This window comes from Macaca mulatta, chromosome 3, assembly GCF_049350105.2.
Source record: "Macaca mulatta isolate MMU2019108-1 chromosome 3, T2T-MMU8v2.0, whole genome shotgun sequence".
In the NCBI taxonomy this organism is placed as follows: Eukaryota; Metazoa; Chordata; class Mammalia; order Primates; family Cercopithecidae; genus Macaca; species Macaca mulatta.
Genome location: NC_133408.1, coordinates 142,209,419 through 142,232,362, shown reverse-complemented (window position 1 = coordinate 142,232,362; position 22,944 = coordinate 142,209,419). Strand labels below are relative to the sequence as shown.

The 22,944-nt window shown below is 41.3% G+C and overlaps 2 protein-coding genes across 9 annotated transcripts in view; one reads left to right on the top strand and one right to left on the bottom strand.

Annotated features, from left to right (window-relative positions):
* Positions 1-22,944, top strand: part of CCDC146 (coiled-coil domain containing 146) — a 251,767-nt gene that overhangs the window by 205,367 nt on the left and 23,456 nt on the right. The gene's annotated exons all lie outside the window — the stretch shown is intronic.
* GSAP (gamma-secretase activating protein) overlaps positions 5,223-22,944 on the bottom strand; it is a 105,091-nt gene continuing 87,369 nt past the window's right edge. For all 6 annotated transcript variants that reach the window (XM_001083448.5, XM_028846141.2, XM_077997125.1 and 3 more), the window contains 10 exons: positions 22,786-22,817; positions 20,396-20,457; positions 17,843-17,938; positions 15,531-15,601; positions 14,922-15,016; positions 8,769-8,888; positions 7,892-7,953; positions 6,601-6,702; positions 6,341-6,440; positions 5,223-5,911 (listed from right to left, as the gene is read on the bottom strand). In XM_001083448.5, coding sequence (XP_001083448.1) covers positions 5,820-5,911; positions 6,341-6,440; positions 6,601-6,702; positions 7,892-7,953; positions 8,769-8,888; positions 14,922-15,016; positions 15,531-15,601; positions 17,843-17,938; positions 20,396-20,457; positions 22,786-22,817 — 832 coding nt within the window. In that variant the 3' untranslated portion in view covers positions 5,223-5,819. The remainder of the gene's footprint in view (positions 5,912-6,340; positions 6,441-6,600; positions 6,703-7,891; positions 7,954-8,768; positions 8,889-14,921; positions 15,017-15,530; positions 15,602-17,842; positions 17,939-20,395; positions 20,458-22,785; positions 22,818-22,944) is intronic.

The following is a 22,944-nucleotide window of genomic DNA, read 5'->3' as shown; positions in this document are numbered from 1 at the left end:
TTTTGTTTTTTCTTTAAGCTGTCTATTTCTTTGAATATTTCTCCCTTCACTTCTTGTATCATTTTTTGGATTTCCTTGCATTGGACTTCACCTTTCTCTGATCCTTCCCTGATTAGCTTAATAACTAACCTCCTGAATTCTTTTTCAGGTAAATCAGGTATTTCTTCTTGGTCTGGATCCATTGCTGGTGAACTAATGTGATTTTGGGGGGGTGTTGACCAGTCTTGTTTTGTCATATTACTAGGGTTGGTTTTCTGGTTCCTTCTCATTTGGGTAGGCTCTGTCAGAGAGAAGGTCTAAGGCTGAAGGCTATTGTTCAAATTTTTTTTGTCCCACAGGGTGTTCCCTTGATGTAGTACTCTCTGCCTTTTCCTGTGGATGTGGCTTCCTGTGAGCCGAACCACAGTGACTGTTGTCTCTCTCTTGGGTCTAGCCACCCAGCTAATCTACCTGGCTCCAGGCTGGTACTGAGGGTTGTCTACAGAGTCCTGTGATGTGAACCATCTATGGGTCTCTTAGCCATGGTTACCAGTGCCTGTTCTGGTGGAGGTGGCATAGGGTGCAGTGGACTCTATGGGGGTCCTTAGCTTTGGTGGCTTAATGCTCTATTTTTGTGCTGGTTGGCCTCCTCCCACCAGAAAGAGATAGCACTTTCCAGAAAGCATTAGCTATAGTAGTGTGGAGAGGAACCAGAGGTGGCTGTGGCCCTAGAACTCCCAAGATTATATGTCCTTTGCCTTCCACTACCAGGGTGGGTAGGGAAGGACTATCAGATGGGGATGGGGCTAGGTGTGTCTAAGCTCAGACTCTCCTTGGGCAGGTCTTGCTGCAGCTGCTGTGGTGGAGGGGGTTGAGATTCCCAGGTCACTGGATTTGCGTACCTAGGAGGATTACGGCTGCCTCTGCTGAGTCATGCAGGTTGTCAGGGAAGTGAAGGAAAGCCAGCAGTCACAGGCCTCACCCAGCTCCCATACAAACTGAAAGGCTAGTCTCACTCCCACGGTGCCACCCACAATAGCCCAAAGTCTGTTTCCAGGCGGAGGGCAAGTTGGGCTTGAAAACTTGCCCAAGGCTTTCCGCCTCCCAGCTGCAAAAGAAAAGGGCTTTAGTTCTTTCCCCGCCTGTGAAGTCTGCAAGCCGGTTTCGCACTCTCCCCAAATTCTGGCCAGGAGGCTTCTGGCCCCGTTCAAATTGTTACAAAGTTCAGCTAGAGAAGTCCTTCTCCCTGTGGAGTCTTACCCCCTGCTCCTCTGGCCGCCCTCCTGATGGATCCCTGTGGTGCCAGGCAGGAATGGGCTGCTTGGGGATCCAGCGAGCTCCCAGTGCCTTTCTGCTACTTCCTCTACCCCTGTATTTCACTCAGCGCGACTCTAACTTGTCTCAGTTCCAGGTAAGGTCGGGAACTTCTCCCACAAACAGACATTCAGCTTCTCCATGGGGGTGTGTGTCTGGGAGAGGAGGGTCTCCGTTTCCCACTTCCACGATTGGGGCACTCACAGTATTTGGGGTGTCTCCCAGGTCCTGCAGGAGCAGTCTGCTTCCTTCAGAGGATCTGTGGGTCCTCTCAGGATTGATGGTCTGTTCTTGTAGTCGATCTGAAGCTAATATTCATAATGCAAGCCTCTGCATGCTTCTCTTCTGGAGCTGCAATCTAGTCCTGCATCCCATCTGCCATGATCCACCCACTGAGTCTACATATTTTAAATGGGGGATTTAATCCATTTACATTTTAGGTTATTATTGACAGGTGAGGACTTACTCCTGTCATTTTATTGATTGTTTTCTGGTTGTTTTATTTATTCTTTGTCCCTTCCTCTTATTTACTTTTGTGGGTAGATGGTTTTCTGTAGTAATAAGGTTTGAGTCCTTTATTTTTGTGTATTGGCTCTACGGATGAGTTTGCCAGTTTTGCATGTTTTTAATTTTTTTTTTTTTTTCTGTAGAGACAGAGTCTCACTATGTTTTGCAGGCCAGCCTTGAACTTGTGGCTTCAAGCGATCCTCCCCACCTCAGGCTTTCAAAGTGCTAAGATTACAGGTGTGAGCAACCATGTCCAGCCAGTTTCACATATTTTCATGAGGATGGTGATTGTCTTTTCACTTCCAGATGTAAGACTCCCTTGAGTATTTCTTATGGGATTTCATGTAAGGGCTGTCTAGTGGTGATAGATGTCCTTAGTTTTAGTTTGTCTGTGAAATATTTTATTTCTCCTTCATTTGTGGAGGATAGCTTTTCTAGATATAATATTGTTGGCTTTTTTTTTTCCTTTCAGTACTTTGATGATATCAACCCATTCTCTCCTAGTCTGTAAGTTTTATGCTGAGCAATCTGCTATTAATCTAATGGGGTTTACCTTATATGTGACTTGACATTTTTTTCTTGCTGCTTTTAGCATTCTTTATTGTTGCCTTTTGATAATTTGACTACAATGTGCCTTGGAGATGACTTGTTTGGCTTGAATCTATTTGTGGTTCTTTTAGCTTCCTGGACCTGGATGTCCACCCCTCCCTCATGACTTGTGAAGTTTTCTATTCATTACATATGTTTCCCTCATCTTTTCCCTTCTCTTCTCCTTTTGGAATGCCCATAATATGATTACTTGTTCACTTAATAGTTTTCCATAAATCCTATAGGCTTTCTTCATTCCTTTTTATTCTTTTTACTTTGTCTGCCTATATTATTTCAAAATACTTGAAGTTTAGAGATTCTTTCTTCTGCTTGGTTTAGTCTTGTTGCAGCCCTCAATTGTGTTTTTCATTCATTGAATCCTTCAACTGTAGGATTTGTTTGGTTCTTTGTTGGATTTCTCATTCAAATCATGAACTGTTTTCCTGATTTTGTTGAATTATGTATCTGTATTCTCTTGAATCTGAGTTTCCTTAGGATTATTATTTTGATTTTTTGGCATTTCCTATATTTTGTTATAATTGGGGTCTGTTACTGGAGAATTATTGTTTTCCTTTGAAGGTGTCATGTTTCTTTACTTTTTCATGTTTGATATGTCCTTACATTGATTTCTACGCATCTGGTGGAAAAGTCAGCTCTTCCAATTTTATGGAGGTTTCATAGGGAAAGACTTATTTGTATAAATGAGTTGTGGGGTGTCAGTTCAGTGGAGTGCATTGGCCTTCATTCTAGCTGGAAGGAGACTAGTGTGCTATCTTTAAAGTTTCTTCAGCTGCAATCCACACTAGTGATGTTTCTCAGTGGCCTAGATTGAGAAAGTATGTGGCAACTGGGGTGGGCTCACCAGGCTATTTTTCAAGTTGAGGGCAGATGCCTGCACATGGTGGATCAGTCAGCTTGGAGTCTGGCTTGCTGGAGTTGGAGCCACGGAGCTTTTACTTTGGCTAGGAACATGGGCATGTGGTTGCTCAGCCTAGGGACGTGTCTGCCAAGGGCAGCCCATGGTGCTGTTTCTCACGCCCAGAATGCAGGCACAAGGCTGCATGGCTGGCCTAGGGGCACATTTGCTGATAGTGGCCCACAGGGCTGTTTATCATCAGGCCTAGGGCACAGGTGCAAGTCTGCTTGGCAGGCCAGAACATGTGCCTATAAGGAGCATCCTATGGGGCTGTTTTTCAGGCCTGGTATGCAGACGCACAGCTGGTCAGCTGGCCTGGAGGCATGTTTGGTAGGGACACCTCACAGGGCTGTTTCTCAGGCCTGGGACATGGTCATACAGCATCTCAGCTAGCCTGGGTATGTGTCTGCTGAGGGTGGTCCACAGGACTGTTTCTCTGGCTCAGGACACAGGCACATAGGTGCTCAGCCAGCCTGGGAGCAGCCCATGGAGCTGCTTCTCAAGCCCAGTATGTGGGTGCAAGGCTGCTCAGCTAGCCTGGGATCATGTCTATTAGGGGTAGCCCATGGGGCCATTTCTCAGGTCCAGTTCATGGGCACACAGCTGCTCAGCAGGCTTGGGGGGTATGTCTGCCAGGGGTGGGCACAGGGCTGTTTCTCAAGCCCATGACATGGCTGCATGACTGTTTAGCTGGGCCAGCGGTGTTTCTGGAGGGAAGGGGGTGAAAGTATCTTTATTTCATACTGGTAGCGTTATGAATTTTATTTTGCAACTCTGGGAGTGAGAAATATTCCATCCCTTTATTTTACTAAATTCATCTGTACAAGGTCCTAATCCTGCCAGATTTAAAAGAAATTTAATCTCTCTCAGCCTAAATCTAACCTGCTTGGTGAGTCATAAAGCAATTACTTGGAATTGCCTTTGAAAATAAGAAATACTGCATATTTAAACATAGTTCCTGTATTGTAGGAATTAGTAACCTCATTAGGGATTCAAAAATACACACATAGGAAGTTTGAGCAACCTAAGAATAGAAAAATAACATCACAAAGGGAGGGATACTTAAATATTACAATGCATGATACTGGCTCAGAAGGAAGATGCCACCAGGTGCTAGAATGGCCTGGATCACAGAACTGTTTATCTGACTCGTAAGCATGAATAAGATTTTAACAGACGAGAAGGGAATCCAGGTGTGCGAAATAACCTAAAGCAAGGCTTGGAACTAAGACAAGAATTGTGTTCAAGGCCCAATGAACTGACCTGGCTGGAAGAAAATGTTCATATTGTATAAGGCAGGAATTTGGGATACTTTGCATGTCAAGGAGTTTGAATTTTATCCTATAATGAATGGCAAGTTATTAAAAGATTATGAGCAGAGTGACCAGATCAAACTAGTGTTTTTCTCAAATATATTTAAGATAAATTTAGACCTTAGGGAGCAGCTAGAACAATCCAGGTATGCAAAGAAATGAATGAAAGCAGGGATTGAAAGATAATGACCTTATCAAGAGAAAGAATCAGCATTGCATTGACTAGGCTCCAAGATTTTGAGCCTAGTCATTGGTGACCATGAAGTATTTGACCAAAAAGGGTAATTCTATAAGAGAGGACAATTTTTAGAACAAAATTATTTTAGACAGGAAGTTGAATGATCATACCAGCTAATGATATTTATAATCATTAAAATCTCAAGTTCAGTCTGAAGACAGAAAAGCAAAGGGTTGTGGGCTGACCTTGGGCTGCAACTGTATTTGTGGGTTAGAATGAAATCACTATAGAAAAGTGAAAAAAGGAAATGGTAGAATGAGTTAGGTGTCACATGGTGGCCTTTGAAAAAAAAAAAGTTCATAGACTCATGATTCTTGGCTTCAATAAAAAGGCTACATTCAAACAACAGGGAAAGTCAGGCCAAAACTTTGTTTTCAGGTTTTTTAATGACAAAATATTCCTAAATCAACGTTTTATAAATATAAAAAAATTAAATACATTTCATCTGAATTCACAAAGACAAACCCTGCTGTAAATACTAAGTACAAATTATTCTGTGCTGGACATGGCAAATCTGATTTAGTACAAACTCAGTTTTTAAAAGGAATCTCTTTCCAAATAGTGTTCTTACATAACATTTAATTTTCTTCTTCTTATTTCAATGACACACCTCGTTTTTGCTTTTCTAAGCACTGTTCCCTACATTTTTAAAGCATATTTTATTTCAGAGTGCAACTAGCTTGTGGCCTATTAAGCTACTAGGAAGAGCATAGTTTATGCCACTGTATGCCTTCTTAGACCATTTATCATTTCTCTACACTTGGTTGCTCAATGACTATTCAAAATTGGAATGTGATACAGCAGTTATAGTTCTGTCTGAACGTGTACCAACCTGAAACTCAAATGGCTGAACAATTTCTTAGTTTTGTTACCAATTTTAAATATTGCTAAAGGATTCTCAACAGGAGTAAGGTTAATGAGCAAGATTAAAATGGCAGCAGCAGATCCAATTGCGTTTTCTTTTTCATAAGCCTAAAAGCATTGTGGTGTGTTTCAGAGCTGCTTCCTCTACAAATTCTGCATCCACATTGTCATGTCCTTCAAAAGGATACAGGGCTGGAAAAACATGGGGAGGGGGCAGGGAAAAAGAGTTACTATGGGGCCATGAAACATTTATAACTTTGTGCTCACAGCTCATTAAAATCATAATTATATTTTAGTAAAATGATTTTTTTGAGAATGTGTTTTTAAATTTTATTAAACTTCAGCACCAAGAACATTTGCATCAACCAAATGGACTTTAAACCTCTTGACTCTTTTAAAACTTCAGAGGTGATTATTTGGTAATTTAGGTAGTAAATTGTGTACTGCTAATGTAAACCAACTGCTATAAGGGCCTACTTGTATGTAAAAGGATTTTGGAAAGAAAACAGTTCACAGAAGTGAATAGGGAAGGACTGATGTGTCAGTTCACAGAAGTGAATAGGGAAGGACTGATGTGTCAAGGGAAAAGTGGAAAGACCCTGAGAACAGGGAGTAAATTACCTTGATTGGAGGACTCTATATCTGTCAGAATTTCAATGAAGTAGTTCAGAGGCAGAAATTCTACACTGAACGATGACTTGTCAATCATAGAATTCCGAGGCTAAAAGGGAAACCACTTCAGGTGTAAGTTGGTTCTCCACAATAAGCACAATTTTAAAATAAAGTGATAAGAACTATAATTGCTGTCCATATAGATATGTTGTCACGGGCAAACAGGATCCTAAAAACATTTAGTTGGCTGTGCTTTCAGAGAAACTCACCTGTTTCTTATAGTTCTGAAGCAGTCGCGTCACGTGGTTCCGTGAAATGATGTTAGAACTCATAGGATGATCCCAAAGTCTACAAATCTTCTGACCAATAAGCTATTATGCAAATTGAAAAAAAGTAGAGAATATACAGCACACTATATTAAGTAAACATACCTTATATCTATTCATAATTATAAAAGCATTATTCCAAAGTAGCTGGTTAGCCTAAGACAGGCCCTTGATGATAAGGACCCTTGGAGAAATGCCATGTTCCTATGAAGTTTCAATGAGGGAGTAAATACTCTCTCAAATGCTACATTGAGGAAAGTGGTTTATACACTGATGTTGCCAAACCCTTTTACTGAAATGGAGTTTATCCGCTGCTCTTCAAAACCAGAGACGGGCATGCCAACTCTGATGTTTTGACAGGAAACTAAGGGGTGTACGCATGTTTATATCAACTTCTCTGCCATTGTCTCACCTAGAAAATTTTAATTCCCTAAGAGTACTGGGGAAATAAACAGATTTGGAGACCAAACTAAATATTCAGCAATGTTCCCCAGAGAGATCTAGCTATGGAAAATATGCTTTGTTTTCTATTCTTGCCTTTGCTTCAGTAAGCCTGTGAGTGAGGGGGAAGGGCTACTACAGAGAAGGGCGATTAGGTCCAGAAAGACAACAGACAGCCGTTCGTGAGAGGACAGTGCCAGAGGTGCAAGTGTGCAAGGTGTGTACACAGCAGATGGAGCTGGCTTCAGGTCAGGAAGTTTGCAGAGTTAGAGGCTCAAAAGACCCTGCTGTGGAATTTCATATTTTCATAGTATCTCTGACTCTGAGTGTTGATATTCCCTTGTGTTTCTCATTCTTCCTTTCACCCGGGAATGTCTTCCTACCATGGTAGAAATGCAGTAAGGGGAAATACCGTTCTAGAACCTTCTGTCCTCACCTGTGTTCAAATGTATCCAATTTAAATCTGTTTAAATGCAAAAGCACGTTTCCCCTCTCCCTCCCTCTCAGACTCAGATGTAAATATTAGTGTGGTTTCCTAAGAGGCGAAAATGGCTTAATGTTCTCACTGGACTGTGCCAAGGCAGTGCAGAGCCAGAGGAGCAAGTGCTTTGTAGGCCCAGTGGGAAACAGCTGACAGAGGGCTGGGGACGGGTGGGATTTCTTGGAAGCATTGAAAAGTGAAACGATTCAATTGACTTTAACCCAAAGCAAGTAAATGCTCTTCTTGCAAGAAGAAATTGAAGGAGGGTCATGCCAAAACTTAGGGAGAAAATAAAATGTAACTCAGGATTACCGGAGGAAGCCGCAAAATGATACTGAATTTCAGTTTTTCATTTTTCTCTGTATTGTCCAGATCTACAAAAAAGTTAGAGATTGGCAAATGAAACAAATACCTGTTTTGATACTTCAGCAAGTTAATATTAATACTTGAGTGGTTCATCTTGATAAGACATATCCCAACTGTGTAGTCTGAAGCTAATCTAACAGCATTTTGGAAATTTTACTCTGACTCTCTGAATAAAAAGGGATTTTTCTGTAACAGGCTGCCAGATACAAAGCAATTTTATTGACTAACTTAAAACAGAAGGTACCTTGAGGAATGACAAATGCTTTCATATAAACAAAAATCATCTTAAAATACAATTGAATTGAGTGATTATACTACAGAATTTAAAGTTCAAATCCATATAAGCATTGCCCCTTTCAATAATTTTCCTTGCATTTCTAGTCTAACTTTGAAACGACAGCGTTAATAGCTGAAAGTAAGCCATTTCGTGACATTTTCTTGAGAAACGAGCCTGCAGAGGCTCCTAGCCTCAAGTGCCCTCTTGCACAGAAAAGGAATCTAATAGTTGTATGTGGATTGTAAAGTCCCTTAGGACCTCTTGAAGGGCTAAGACACTTTAAATGGGCCCAAAAGATGATTACAGGGAATGGATTGTGCTCACAGGACCAGCTGTATAATTTGTGGGGCTCAGCATAAAATGAACATGAGCAAGCCCTTGTTCAAATATTACTAAGAATTTCAAGATGTAATGCAGCATTAAACTGAAAAGGGGACTCTTAGTGCAGCCAGGCTCTTTGTGACTGCACAGGTTGCACGCCCAAGAAGCTAGCCTTGGCGGTGCTCTGACTGGAACTAGCACTCTGGCAAACTCAGGGCCTCTTACCTTTCATGAGCCTTACGACAGCTGTTTCAGTGAGAAGCAACACTCCACTGTCAATGCAATGCAGCAGGTTATGCAAAGGGAGACAGTGGACCCCGAGGATGGTGTGCAGAGTATGAAAACCTAGGATGAGAGATCCGGAGGGTAAACGCAGTCAGCCAACAGCTCCAGCAGCCCCCAGGGAATGGATTAGATCATGTTAATAAAGCACTTAGTTCAGTGCTTGGTGCCTGGAACCAACTAAATTTCTTGAAAACAAGGTCCAAGTTTCCTTCTCTGTATTATTCATAACTAAATATCATGCTGGGTCTATACTAAGTTTCTGGTAACTATACATTCCCTGCTCCTTGGGTCCATTCCTATGCAAAAAGAGAGCAAGGCCTGCTCAATGGTTTCACAGTTTGATATGTTTGTGATTCTACAGTAAGGTAGCGAAAGCGTACAGAAGCACTTCAGACTTCATACGTCCAGACTAAAAGGTTGTTGGGATGAGGACCTTTTTGCTGAAGGGAAACAAATTTGGACCAGAAGAGAATAGTTTATATGGCTGATCTCTGGGTATGCCCCAGAGAAAGGCTTTTAGAGTCTACTTGGACTAAAGAATAGTAAAGAAAGAATTAAAACAATATGGCCAGATAGCAAATTTATAGGAATTCAGTGGAGAGGCAGGCATTCTCAAGCCTGTCTCATGGGTAGAGCTACCCACAAAAACCCAGATCTCTAAGTATGCTACTATTGACAAAGATAAGAACATCATGCATGGGAGAAGGTATCAGACCAGGAGAGAATCAAAACAGCTCTCTTGGAAGTGATGGCATTTGTGGGGAGCTTCAAAGGATAGATGCAATTCCTATGAGTGGAAATGAGTGGGGACAGTAGAAAAAGCCAGGTTTGGCATGAGCAGCCCTAGGCCAGAATCCTGCTCTATTACTCACCAGCTGCAGGCAACTAAGCCTTTCTGAGCCTCCATTTCTTCATCTCTAAAATGAAACCACCAGTACCTTTCCCACAGGCTGCTTTGAGAACTACAGCCAGGTCTATGAAGAGCCTAGCATGCAATATAACAATCGCAACCCATACTGGGCATGTACCAAGGCTTTCAAACTGTGTACTGGCTCATCTGATCCTCATACAAAACTATGGGGTGGGAATTACTAGATTCCCACTTCATAAGTGGAAAAGCCAAAAGGCAAGATTCACAGGAGCTAGGAAACTTGCCCAGGATCCTATAAATAATAATGTGTAAGTTGAAATTGCATCAACTGTGTGAGTGTAGTGTAGGCTTTCAACCATAATATCACTGTTACTCAATAACTGGCAGCTGTGTTAATAGAACATGAACAGAGGGAAGATGAGAAAGCATAGGGCATATTCAGAAAATAGTAAATGGTCCAGGTGGGTTGGAATCATATTAGGAGAATGATTAAGAGGTAAGGTTGGAAAAGCTAATTTATTCAGCACTTCCCTTCCACACACCTGGCAAGGGGCTAAAAGTACAAAAATAAGCAAAACAGACACAATTGCTGCTCCCATACACCTTACAGTCTGGTGGGGGAGACAATTACAAAAAACAGACATTTAAAAAAATGTGACCAGTTCTATGCTTGTGAGTGCAGGTGACAGAGGTTGAATGCTGAATGACAGAGATGTATTAATTTGAGAGACTGAGGAGGCAATGAAAGTTTTTAAGAGGGACAGAAAGAAGATTTACCATTGGGATATTAATATGGCAACAGGAAAGAATGAGTTGGAGTAACAGTTTGCTACAGAAGTTATGAAGACCTATAGAGAAGCTATTGCCTGAACATGGATCAGAGGTAATGGAGGCACTGAATCAGAGAGGCACGGTAACAGGCACAGGCTTCGCAACTGATTGAATGTGGGAATGACAGAAGAATCATAGCCTGCTCTTGGGAAGGTACCTGGCAAAAGGATGATGTCCAATGAGCAGGGCTTAGATTCAGAGAAATCATGGGATTTTCTCTCTCTAAACATGAATCACAAGCCATGGGGCACAGTCCTAAGTCCTTGTAACATCAAGGGTCAGATGAAGTACAGGCTCTGCCCACAAGCATGTGTTAATGGGCTAACAGGATAAGTCCACTAGCTTCCTTGAGTCCAAAAAAACTCCACTATTTTACTAATTAACAACAAAGTTTTTCAAATGGATTTGGAAATTCTTCACAAAACTATTAGTAAAAAAAAAAAAAAGTTACAAAATTATTTCTGAAGAAAAGTTTACACTACATTATTGATCCTATTGATTTTCTGGATTCAAATTTCCCTCTCCAGCCCTGTGTTCATATCCTAAAGATCCCTGATGACCCTTCATCCTCTATCCCCAGGGCACAGTCCCAAGTTCAGGGACCTGTTCTTGGCCTCTGTACATCAGCTCTGAGCAACAGAGCAAATTGGCTATAATTAGTCATCAGCTCCACCCAACTTTAGTCTTCATCTTCCAGGGCTCCTGGCCGCCTCTGGCCAGCAAGTGCAATATAGTTCCTTTTTTTAAAAGCAAATGCCCTAGCTCTAAACCCTGACTTCCTTCTTGTGGTCCCCATTATTCCCTTCTGAACTTTAACCAATTCATGTTACAAGTTTCTGACAATTGTTTAACTCAAATAGTCCTCATTAGTCCAGTAGGCCTGGAAAGCAAGCACTTACACATGTGCATGTAGAAACACCCTGAATTCATACAAGCATGCACGTGTACACACACACACATGATCCAGTGTCACTTCCCGCCCATCTATTTCCATGTCACATGATGGAAATAAACATTTAAGAGAAAAGGAGAGAGCATGGAATACTATGCAGCCATAAGAAAGGATGAGTTCATGTCCTTTGCAGGGACATGGGTGAAGCTGGAAACCATCATTCTCAGCAAACTATCTCAAGGACAGAAAACCAAACACCACATGTTCTCACTCATAGGTGGGAACTGAACAATGAGAACACTTGGACAAGGGGTGGGGGAACATCACACACTGGGGCCTGTTGTGGGATGGGGAGCTGGGGGAGGGATAGCATTAGGAGATATACCTAATGTAAATGACAAGTTAATAGGTGCAGCAAACCAACATGGCACATGTATACCTATGTTACAAACCTGCACATTGTGCACATGTACCCTAGAACTTTATAATTTTAAAAAAAAGGAGAAACACCTTTTCCTTACCTGACCCAGACACAAGCCATATGTCTACTTATAATTCTCGACCGCTATGGATAACATTTTTCTATGTTTTCCCTTATCCCTGTGAAGGAATGTGAGTTGGGTAGAAAGTGGATTTTTATCATCTCCAGGCATAACAATGTCCCCCATAAGTTTCATTTATTTTCAAAAGAAGCTTGAATATCTGTAATGAACCAACCTGAAACTGTCAATCCATTTCCCTACCAAATTTTTTGTGTTAACAACAAACAATTAAGAATTTAAGTCACAAAGGTAGTTTTCCTGAAATCCTTCACTCTTTCTAAGGTGTACCTCGTAACTCATATTCCACTGGGATAATTTTAAACCATCCATTCCCCTCATGAATGGTCACTTTCAACTCCTTTTGTACTGCCTCTACAGACAGACATTAAATAAGGTGGATGAAGAATGAAGGATTCCAAACCGTATCAGATGTTTCATAAATTCAGAGAAGCACACGCTGTAGGGATTCTTTAGGCCCATAAATAGCCCATGTTTCAATATCAACTAATTCAACTGGAATATAAAATTCAAGCAGCAGCATGGATTTTGGAGCCAGACTGCCTGGATTTGAATATTGGCTCTGTCACTTAATAGCTATGTAACTTTAGGCAAATTACTTAACCTTTATGGCCTCAGTTTCACCATCTATAAAATGGGAATAATATTAAGTGGAACCACATGAAAGTGCCATTTTTGTTGGCCAAAAAATGGTTGGACACTGACAATTTAATGTGGTCCAATTTAAGTTTCTACCAGTTACAAATTTTATGAAAATTAAGTGTACTAATTTGTGTGTACTTTCAACGGTACCTGGCACAAAATGGGTATCATATATATGTTGACCTAAAATGAAGAAATGAACAAATGATGAATGGATGAATATATATGAATGAAGTAACTAAAAATCAGCTGATATGCAGTTACAGCAATCATAAAGTTTAACACTCATTAGAACTTATATGCAATAATAAACCCATTCATATACAGGCAACTAATCTTCAAAAGCACCAAGAACACACAATGGGGAAAGGATTGTGTATCTCTGATAAGTGGCGTTGGAAAAACTGTCCACAGGCAAAGGAATGAAATGGGACCCTTATCTTTACCATAAACAAAAGTCAACTCAAAATGCATTAGAAAGTTAAACGTAAAACCTGAAACTGAAAAAAACCCTAGAAGAAACATAGAGGGAAAGCTTCTCAACATTGGTCTTGGCAATGATTCCTTGAATATGACATCCAAAGCACAAACAATGAAAACAAAAATATGTAAGTGGGACTACACCGAACAAAAAAGCTTCTGCACAGCAAAGGAAACAATCCAAAGAGTAAAGGCAAAACCAACAGGATGACAAAAAGTGTTTGCAAACCATATATCTAATAAAGAGTTAGTATCTAGAACATATAAGGAATTCAAACCTCAATACCAAGAAAACAACCAGATTGAAAAATGGGCAAGGGACTTGAACAGACATTTCTCCAAAGATTACAGACAAATGGCCAACACTTATATGAAAATATGCTCGATATCACTAATCATCAGGGAAATGTACATCAAAACCACAATGAGATATCACCTCACATCTCTCAGGTTGGCTACTCTCAAAAAACCACAATCTAAGTGTTGCCAAGAATGTGGAGAAATTGGAATCCTTATACACTGTTGGTGGGAATGTAAAGTGGTACAGCCACTGTGGCAAACAGTATGGAGGTTCCTCAAAAAATTCAAAAAAAGAATCAATATATGATCCAGTAATCTCATTTCTGGATAAACATTCATAAGAATTGAAATCAGGATCTTGAAGAGATATGTATATACTCCCATGTTTATCGTAACATATTCACAATAGCCAAGATAGAGAAACGACCTAAATGTCCATTGACAGATGAAGAAAGTGTAGAATGTACAGTGGAGGATTACTCAGCCTTAAAAAATGAAATCCTGTTCCATGTGACAACATGGATGAAACTTCAGGTCATTATGCTAAGTGAAACAAGCCAGTCACAGAAGGACAGATACTGCATGATTCCACTTACATGCAGTATCTAAAGTAGTCAAACTCATAGAAACTACAGAAGGTAGAACGGTGCTTGCCAGGAACTGGGGAGGAGGGGATGGGTAATTGCTGTTCACCAGGTATAAAGTTTCAGCTATGAAAGATGAGTAAGTTCTAGAGACCTGCTATCCAACATTGTACCTATATTTAACAATACTGTATTGTGCATTTAAAAATTTGTTAAGAGGGTAGGTCTCATGCTAAGTGTTCTTACACAATAAAAAAATGAACTGATATGTAATGAGCACAAGAGAGTTTGTAGCTAACAGGGGCTTATTTCTCATAATAGATACTGATGTCTATGTACATCTTCCCAACTAGACTCTTACTAATCTTTGTCACTGCTCTAATTTCTAGCACATTACCTGTCATGTCATAGTTACTCAACAAATGTCTGTTGACTAAATGAACAAATGATCAATTAAATGAATGACTGCATATACATCTCTCAAGGATGTTTTGTGGCCTGACTTGATCCTATTTAAAAATTCGAAGGGAATTTTTTAGCCTCCAAGAGCATAAGAATCAGTTCAATTCTTGGCACTAAGCCAGACCCACTTCCCAGTGTTACTCTTCAGACATCTCAATCAGATAAACTAGGCCTGGCGACATCAGAGACAGAGCTCCCTGAATTAGCTCCACTGGTTCAAATTACCCTAGAAAGCTGCATGGGGTAAGCCTAGGTTCCCTAAAGTTAGTAATAAGCTACAGCATAGTTTAGTAGTCAGAGGAGCTCTGGTCAGCAGAGACCAACCTAAGGGCCCATCACTCACAGTGACACCAGACACACAATTTCTCATACACAAGTCTCATCATCAAACTTACAAAGTACCAAAGGCAAGGGCCCATATGAAGAAGAAATAAATTTATTACACCAAAGGACAAAAGAGCCAACACTTACCAGGAGGCAGAGGTAAAAACAAACTCTTTGTAGCTTCGAGAATCCTGGTCATGATGTGAAAAACTGCAAATTCAGCAGCACTGCCACGACTGTTGCTGGGTTAAAAAAAACAAAGCATGTTAGCCAAGGAGCTCATCTGTGACACCCCATTTGTCCTAAGCAGGGGCTTTGAGTACTACACAAGGGTTCATGCTAATCATGAAATGCTGTGCCTTGTAGAAAGCCCCATAAATATGACTGTGACCGTCATCCTAATGCCTAGAATTTAATCAGAGTAGGCACATATGTTACACATTGTATTAAGTAAAATTCCCCTTCTTGGCAGTACTGGGCTTATTTGTCCCTCCCCTGTCACCAACCATGTGCCAGGGAAAGAGGATGGGTAAAGTAACAGGGGCATAACATTTTTTTAAATTTTAGCTTTTATTATATATTAAAGGGTACACATGCAGGGGGGCATAACTTTAAATGCTGAGTATAGAATTAAGCTAGATGGTGTTGGAGCTGGTGAGAACTGATTTGAACTAGTACATTTCAAAAGGGTTCTGCTAAAACAGAGTTGTTTCCACTCTTTGTACACCATGATAAAAGTGAGAAATACTTGCGTACAAGTGGAGAATGCAGGAATGAAGATTATGTTTCCTCCAACTGGTTTCTAGGATGTGGCAAATGAGATCCAGCTGGAGGGTGAAGACAGTCCATTAACCATTGCTCCATTCCTTCCCTCAAGGGCTCCACAGCTAGGCCTCCATAACTCAGATAAGCATTTCAGGGCAGCTGGCATTCAGGCTGCACCCAGACACAGAACTAGCTTTTCTGAGGTCAATTCTAATGCACTGAACCCAAAATGGAAAGACTGAAAATGTGCACCAGAATCTAACAGAGCATCCTCTGTCTGTGCGAGTGGTGCCCCAGCTCAGCCTCCCCAGCCCAGCTAACTGGCCCCACCACTCACACTTCCAGACCCTCATCCATCGGTGAAGGTAAAGTGCTACAGGGTTTGCTCTAGGCCTGTCACAATGCAAGAGTGAACAGTGGTCAGTCAGAAGAAAAGAGACACAGAATGGAGGTCATGATCATGAGCTGTGGAGTAAGACTGGTATCAAGTCCAGATTCTAACATTACTAGTTGTGGAACCCTATAGAGGTTACCCACCCTCTCCAGATTGCAGTGTCCTCATCTGTAAAGTAAGGGGAAATATTTCATAGGGTTGTTGTAAGAATTGGTTAGCACACTGACTGGAACTAATCAACCAAAGTAGGTAGCCTTCTTTGTCTTAGAGCTCTATCCAGAAACCCATTCTAACTCTGCAATGAGTTTGCCAGCAGAAAAGCAGTCCCTATGGAGCTGTTATCGGCCATGAATCCACACATTGTGTGGGTTAAAAACAGGGGGCAAAGCAGAAGGATCTCCATAGACTCACAGGCAAACGCTATCCTCAGTGATACAGATCCTCAGTTTCTCTTTGGCTGAAATCAAGTAAGTTGTAACCAATATAATCAGGTTCTGCAGCAACTTTCTTGGATATGTTTTAGAAAGGATGCCCGCCACTCTCCTTAGAGGGGAGCAGAAGGCATGACTAGTGGCTGCTGGGCAGGGGCAGGGAGATGTGGCCTCAATCAGTGACTGCTGAATCAATGTCAGGGACCTTGAGTTTTCTGAGACTTCATATGTATCGTTTCTGGGTCTGTTGGTTCTACAGGCTGTTAACACAAACTGGTGTTAAAACTTATGTTATTAACTATGGAGAAAAATGACGATTGAATGGAAAACCTTCTTAGCACTTTGGGAGAAAAGATTTCAAGTCAACAGAAATAAAGGTGATAGGTGGATGTGTTAAATTACTGTGTGTTGTGAGTTTTTAAAAAAAGCAAGTTAATGTCAACATGGGGAGGATCAGTAACACATTCATAAAGTGAGTTCCTTGGTACAGTTCTATTGAGAGGAAGACTTAAGAAATATTCAAATCTCTGATTATAAATATCACTACATGAGAATACTAACTTCTCCAAATATATTAAAAACTATAAAACTCAAACCTTACTATAGAAATTCAGATATATTATGAAGAAACAACACTAATGACTGCAATAAAGGCAGAAAACTTGAAAATTAAACATGAAATGATTAAATGAGGATTATGTCTAATAAATTTAATAAATCTTCCAGAGTTCAGTGGAAAAATATATGTTCACACACTGACTTATTTGCATACTGATCTTATACAAATTTGGAGAAATAATGGAGTGTTTTCTCTTTCTGTGCAAATATGTTTTTTTGAATTTGTCCAACATTATTTCTAGATTCTAAGCAAGATCAGGCCTCAACTCTATATGCTTTTTGAAAGACTCAAGACAACCTTAAAATTCCATCTAGTCATATCACTACTATTCACACATAGAGTGGTGTTACAAATCTGGATCACAAAATTTCAGTAAGTGGCTACCAGGTAAGGAACTGCCAATCTCAGTCTCACATGGCAGTATTCATACAAGTGAGCTAGAATCTGGCCTAGTTAGGCCACTGGAACTAATTAAGATTTGAAGTTCAAGTTCTCTCATGTCTGCATAAACCTCCATGTAGAGAAGTCATTCCTTACTGTTTAATAAGGAGCTGGAAGTTGCCAAGACGAGATATCAACATTTGGCAAGCATACTAAATTCACTGTCCTATGCTTCCATGGGTGTATAATCAGTATTTGAAGGGAGGGCAAGAACCCACTTTCCACACCAAATGCTCTTTTGTTTATGGTCCTTGTTTCCCTTTTCTCAATCTATAGCACCAAGTGCTGGTTTAAGAACGGGAGATCTCCAAAAATCTAATTTGAAACACACATAAATGGGTTCACTGAACCACATTTTCAGAACTATATGGGGAGTGGGGTGAAGGGGGATATGAGGAGAATAAAAAGCAAGACCAACCAGTTTTGAAATGTAGTCCAGAACCATCTGTTCAATTTTCTTCTTTTCTACACCCTGTAGGTGTCTCAAAAAATGGTCTTTTAGCTCAGACACCATCTGAAAACAGGATATGCATTAGATAAGTCACAGCCTACCCACACATACCTGCAACTGGTTTGAATTAGATCCACTTATTAACATTCCTCATCAATATAAAAAATATTGGATCTGAAGGTCCCATCAACGGAAATGCATAACTGTCAATATTTCTCTGGTGCGCATAAATAAGGGGTCCCCAACATTTGCCTCAAAATGAATTACTTATGATTCACCCAAAGCCCAGTGAGCGACTGTGAGTAAGGCTCTAACTCTGATGAGAATCCTCCAAAGAAGACAGTGAAAGTCACCAACTTAGAAGTCACAGGCTTTGGGATCTACCAAACGATGGAAGTCTACTGCTCCTAGAGTCCTGGGGGATTAACAGGAACAACTCTATACATAGAATGACTGAGCCAATGGGGACAACAGCTTTGGGTGTTTTGGAAGGAGAGAGGCAGGAATAAACGGGAAATAATCAAGTACTTCCCTCTCCACAGTGGCCACAGACACTCAACACAGCCCCTTGACATGCAAAGGTAATGAAATATTCATTCTGGTGCCTCCAAATAGGTTTGTTTCTAAACTCACTTTGTCTGATCATCCTTGGGCCTCCCCACTCCCCCAACCATTAACATTGCAGCCCTCCCCACCTTTTGCTTTTCTCCTCCTTCCTCCTCTGCCTTTTGCCTAGACAACACGCTCAGCAAGAGCAGGATGCCAGGGCCATGTTTGTGCCAATAAACAGCACAAGGGAGTTGTACAGCTTATATCACCCATGCACACATCTTCTATTTTAGCAGATTCACATTACAATACCCTGAGTAAAACCGAGTCGACAACCTTCCAGGCCAAGACATAGTGGTATATTATTTCAATTCAGTCTCATGCATGTGCCAATTAATTTGGCTTTAAATAAAAGATGTTTTCTGTGTAATACATAGTGCATACTTCTTTGTGCTTTTCAATTTTTCCATGAAGATAAAAATTAAAATCGCCCATAATCCTAACACCCACATTAATAATTGAGGGTTATTTTTTTCTTTTCCCTGGTGTGCACACCCATTCTAATGTTGCATGTTTGTCGTATAAACATTGTTTGCCATACTTTTTTTTTTTTTTTTTTTTTTTTTTGCTCTGTCACCCAGGCTGGAGTGCAGTGGTGCGATCTCAGCTCACTGCAATCTCCACCTCCCAGGTTCAAACGATTCTCATGTCTCAGGCCTCCCAGTAGCTGAGATTACAGGTGTGTGCTACCATGTCCAGCTAATTTTTGTATTTTTAGTAGAGACAGGATTTCGCCATGTTGGCCAGGCTGGTCTCGAACTCCTGACCTCAGGTGATCCACCTACCTCGGCCTCCCAAAGTGCTGGGATAATAGGCGTGAGCTACAGTGCCCAGCCATGTTTGCCATACTATTTTAATGGCTGCGCAATATTTAATTTTATAAAAGTACCATAATTATTTCCTTCTTGTATATGTGAGATTTTTCTTTTACTATTGTTGCCATATCTAAACTAACCTCTCCTAATATATTAAAAACTATGAAACTCAAACCTTACTATAGAAATTCAAATATATTATGTAGAAACAACACTAATGACTGCAATAAAGGCAGAAAAGTTGAAAATTAAACCTAAACTAATAAATAGATTATCCCATTCTTAAGTCCATATGGTATTAAAAATATGTTATTAGGCTGTCCAGATGTCTCTTTAATCAGCTTTTTAAAGGTTTTGGATTTATTTACAAATTCTGCTTTTCAATTAATTTATTTTGATTTATATTTCTTTGGTCATCCTAGTATTATGACTTCTTGAGAAAAAGTACTTTGTTCTGTTGTTTTTTTGTTGTTGTTTTGTTTTGTTTTTTGAGACAGTCTCCCTCTGTCGCCCAGGATGGAGTGCAGTGGTGCAAATCTTGGCTCACTGCAACCTCCACTTCCTGGGTTCCAGCGATTCTCCTGCCTCAGTCTCCTGAGTAGCTGAGATTACAGGTATGCACCATCATGCCCAGCTAATTTTTGTATTTTTAGTACAGACAGGGTTTCACCATGTTGGCCAGGCTGGTCTCAAACTCCTGACCTCAGGTGATTCGCCCGCCTTGGCCTCCCAAAGTGCTAGGATTAGAGGCATGAGCCACTGTGCCCAGCCTGTTATGTTGTATTTGAAATCCCAAATACAAATGCCACAAAGATGCAGCTCTTTCCTTTTTTAAAGCACTCTCAACACTATACACTCCTTATCATGTTGTAAATTACATATGTATTGGTGTGATTCATGTGTGTCTTCCCTCCTGAGTACATATTCCAAGAGGGCAGAAATCATATGGGTTGCTTACCACTGGACACACAGGGTCCGTAATGCTGGCAAAACATACTTGTGTAAAGAATAAAGAATAAGATCAGAATGAGAAGCCCACTGTAACCCTTTCCCCTTGTCTTAGGGTCAGTCCCTAAAGAACCCACATACCACTTACCAGCCCCATGAGCAGCCGCTGGTGGCTGTCTTCCTCCTGCAAGAGGGGTGTTAATCTTGGCCCTGAAATGAAATAGAGCAATAGTTAGGCTCTGAGCAGTTTTCATGAGATGGGTTAGAGGAAGAAGAATCAGCCTGGGTTTCCGTTCTGAGTCATTGGGAAAACATAACACTTCCCTGACAGGATGAAAATTTTTCATCACCTAAGTGTGACCTACTCCTACAAGGTGAACTTATCAGAGCCATGTGAAACAGGGAATGACCAAGAAAGGAAGAAAACACATTCCTCAACCCCAGCAGGCTCTAGCTTTGATTTTTGTTTAACACTAAAACTCACTGCTAAGAACCTCTGCTCCACTGAAAACAGAGGGACTTGGGCCTTCTCTTAACCCTTCTGGGATCATAAACTGAGGGAACAGGGCTCAGTGGAAGGACTGCATGGCTCCTTTCTACTTTCTGAACCCTGTAGTTCAGTAGCCTTGGGAGTTACTGAGCTGAGGGGGCCAGTCAATTACTGCAGCAAATACTACTAACTGGCACAAGTTATCAGACTACAAAGGTAGCTAGGAAAAGGTGGAAAGGTGATATGTTAAATGAAATGGTACTTTCTCCACCGTGATTTGCAATGCACACTACAGTGTAGTAGCCCTAGGGGCAGACAAACCCAGTTTTGCTGGAAAATCTGCCCCAAAGCACTTCTAACATCTTTGTATTCCATTCTTTTCTTCTTAAATACTTGAGATCCAGTGCCAGGCAAGAGGGTAGAACCACCCTGCTCAGTGGGCTGGCAACTCCTTCTGGGAGGGCATAGATATCTCTTGACCCCCTGGGATAAATCTTCCCTGGATCCCACACAACCCTTCTGATTGATATGAAACAATTTAACATGTGGATCCAACAGCCCTGCATTTCACAGAATGTTCTGTTTCAGGCAGTGACATTCTTTATGGGGAACTAGTATATGCAAAGCATATGCGAGGAAAGGGAAGAGTTTCCTAAAGTGCATTAAGAGAGACTGACTAGTAGCAGGATGCAAACGGCCTTGACACATAGAGTAGCTCCATAAGCAGGGCAGGAGGGGTGGCATGACAGAAACCTCGACCAGACTAGCAACATTCCCCGTTGCAAAACCCCCAGCAATGCAAGGATGGTATGCCTGAAACACACACACGCATGCCCCTGTCTGGCAGGGCAGATCCCCTGGCTTCAGGCATTGATGGCCTGGTAAGGCAGGGGCTGGTTCCTCCTGGTCTGGTCAGTGAGCCCAGGCTCTGTCAGCCTAAGCTGGATGACAAGTGCACTGTCACAGTTCACTGTGCTGTGTGCACAGTTGCAGGAGGTGCAGCAATGCACAGTATAAAATAGTTTCCATTAGAGTCACCCAACATCCAAGCCCATAAAACAGGATTGGGATATAAAAACAAAAGCTTATTTAATGAACGCTGACCTTCATGAGGCATGGAAGTGTTCTTCTGGCAACTACAAACAAGCCTATGGCTGAATATGCTCAGCATTCCCCTCCCCTCGTTTCACCTGGCCAAGTCCCCTTTGTTTATCAAGACTTAACTCACATGTCAGCCCTTTGGGGAGCCTCTTCCAACCTCCCTCCCTCTCCAGCCATCCCCGCTCCTGACCTATCCTCTCACTCCCTACACCTACAGATTACATAATACCTGTCATTTGGTTTAGAAGCCACACGTTAACATTTCTTCCTTACACACTAAGGATAAAGGAGCCACCTCAGGTACCCACATGCGCTAAGCACTATGCTAGGTGCTATCTGCATTACCCCAGTTAGTCTCATTTTCTCCTCATTCCCCTGAGGAGGACAGTGCACAAATGGTTAAGTGACTTGCCCAGGAGCACTTGGTTCACATGAGGCCATGCTGGAATATAAGTCCAGCTCTGTCTAGCTCTCAAGCCTATGCTCTTTCCACACTGCTTACCTGGAAGCTCCTCATCTTTATACCTCTAGGACCTCTGTGCCCAATTTTTAACCAAAATGAGAGGCACATACAAGGCAAGACCTGGTAGGATCAGATAGCTAGAAAGCAAGCAGCGCCAAGCCAAGGGAATTGCCAAAATGCATCCTTGTGGGCACAGCCAGAGGGCAGCTCTGTATGACAGGAAATAAGGAGAACCGCAAGTTAATGCATCACCCAGGGACTCCCACAGCAAAAGCACATTCAGCAGCTGTCCCCAGAGGTCCTGGTGCCTAGACAGACATGGGAAGAGCTGTGCAGCCACTCTAACAACAAGATATTAAAAGGTGCTGCCTGCACCACACTACTGGAAGTGATTTTCTTGCCAACCCACAGTGGTAGGAAGAACAGTGCTACAAACAAAACACTGACTGAAACCCAGAAGGCTTTATTACAGATCTTTTCTTACCCAAATTTCTTGCTTCTAGGTTAGAAATCACCCTACGAAGAAATTAGCCATGTTATTCATAGACAGCATTGCTTTTAAAAAATTTAAAGCCACATTATACAAAGATATCCTCCTTTAAAAATGCATAAAAACCACTGTAGAAACTATTCTTAGGCTGCT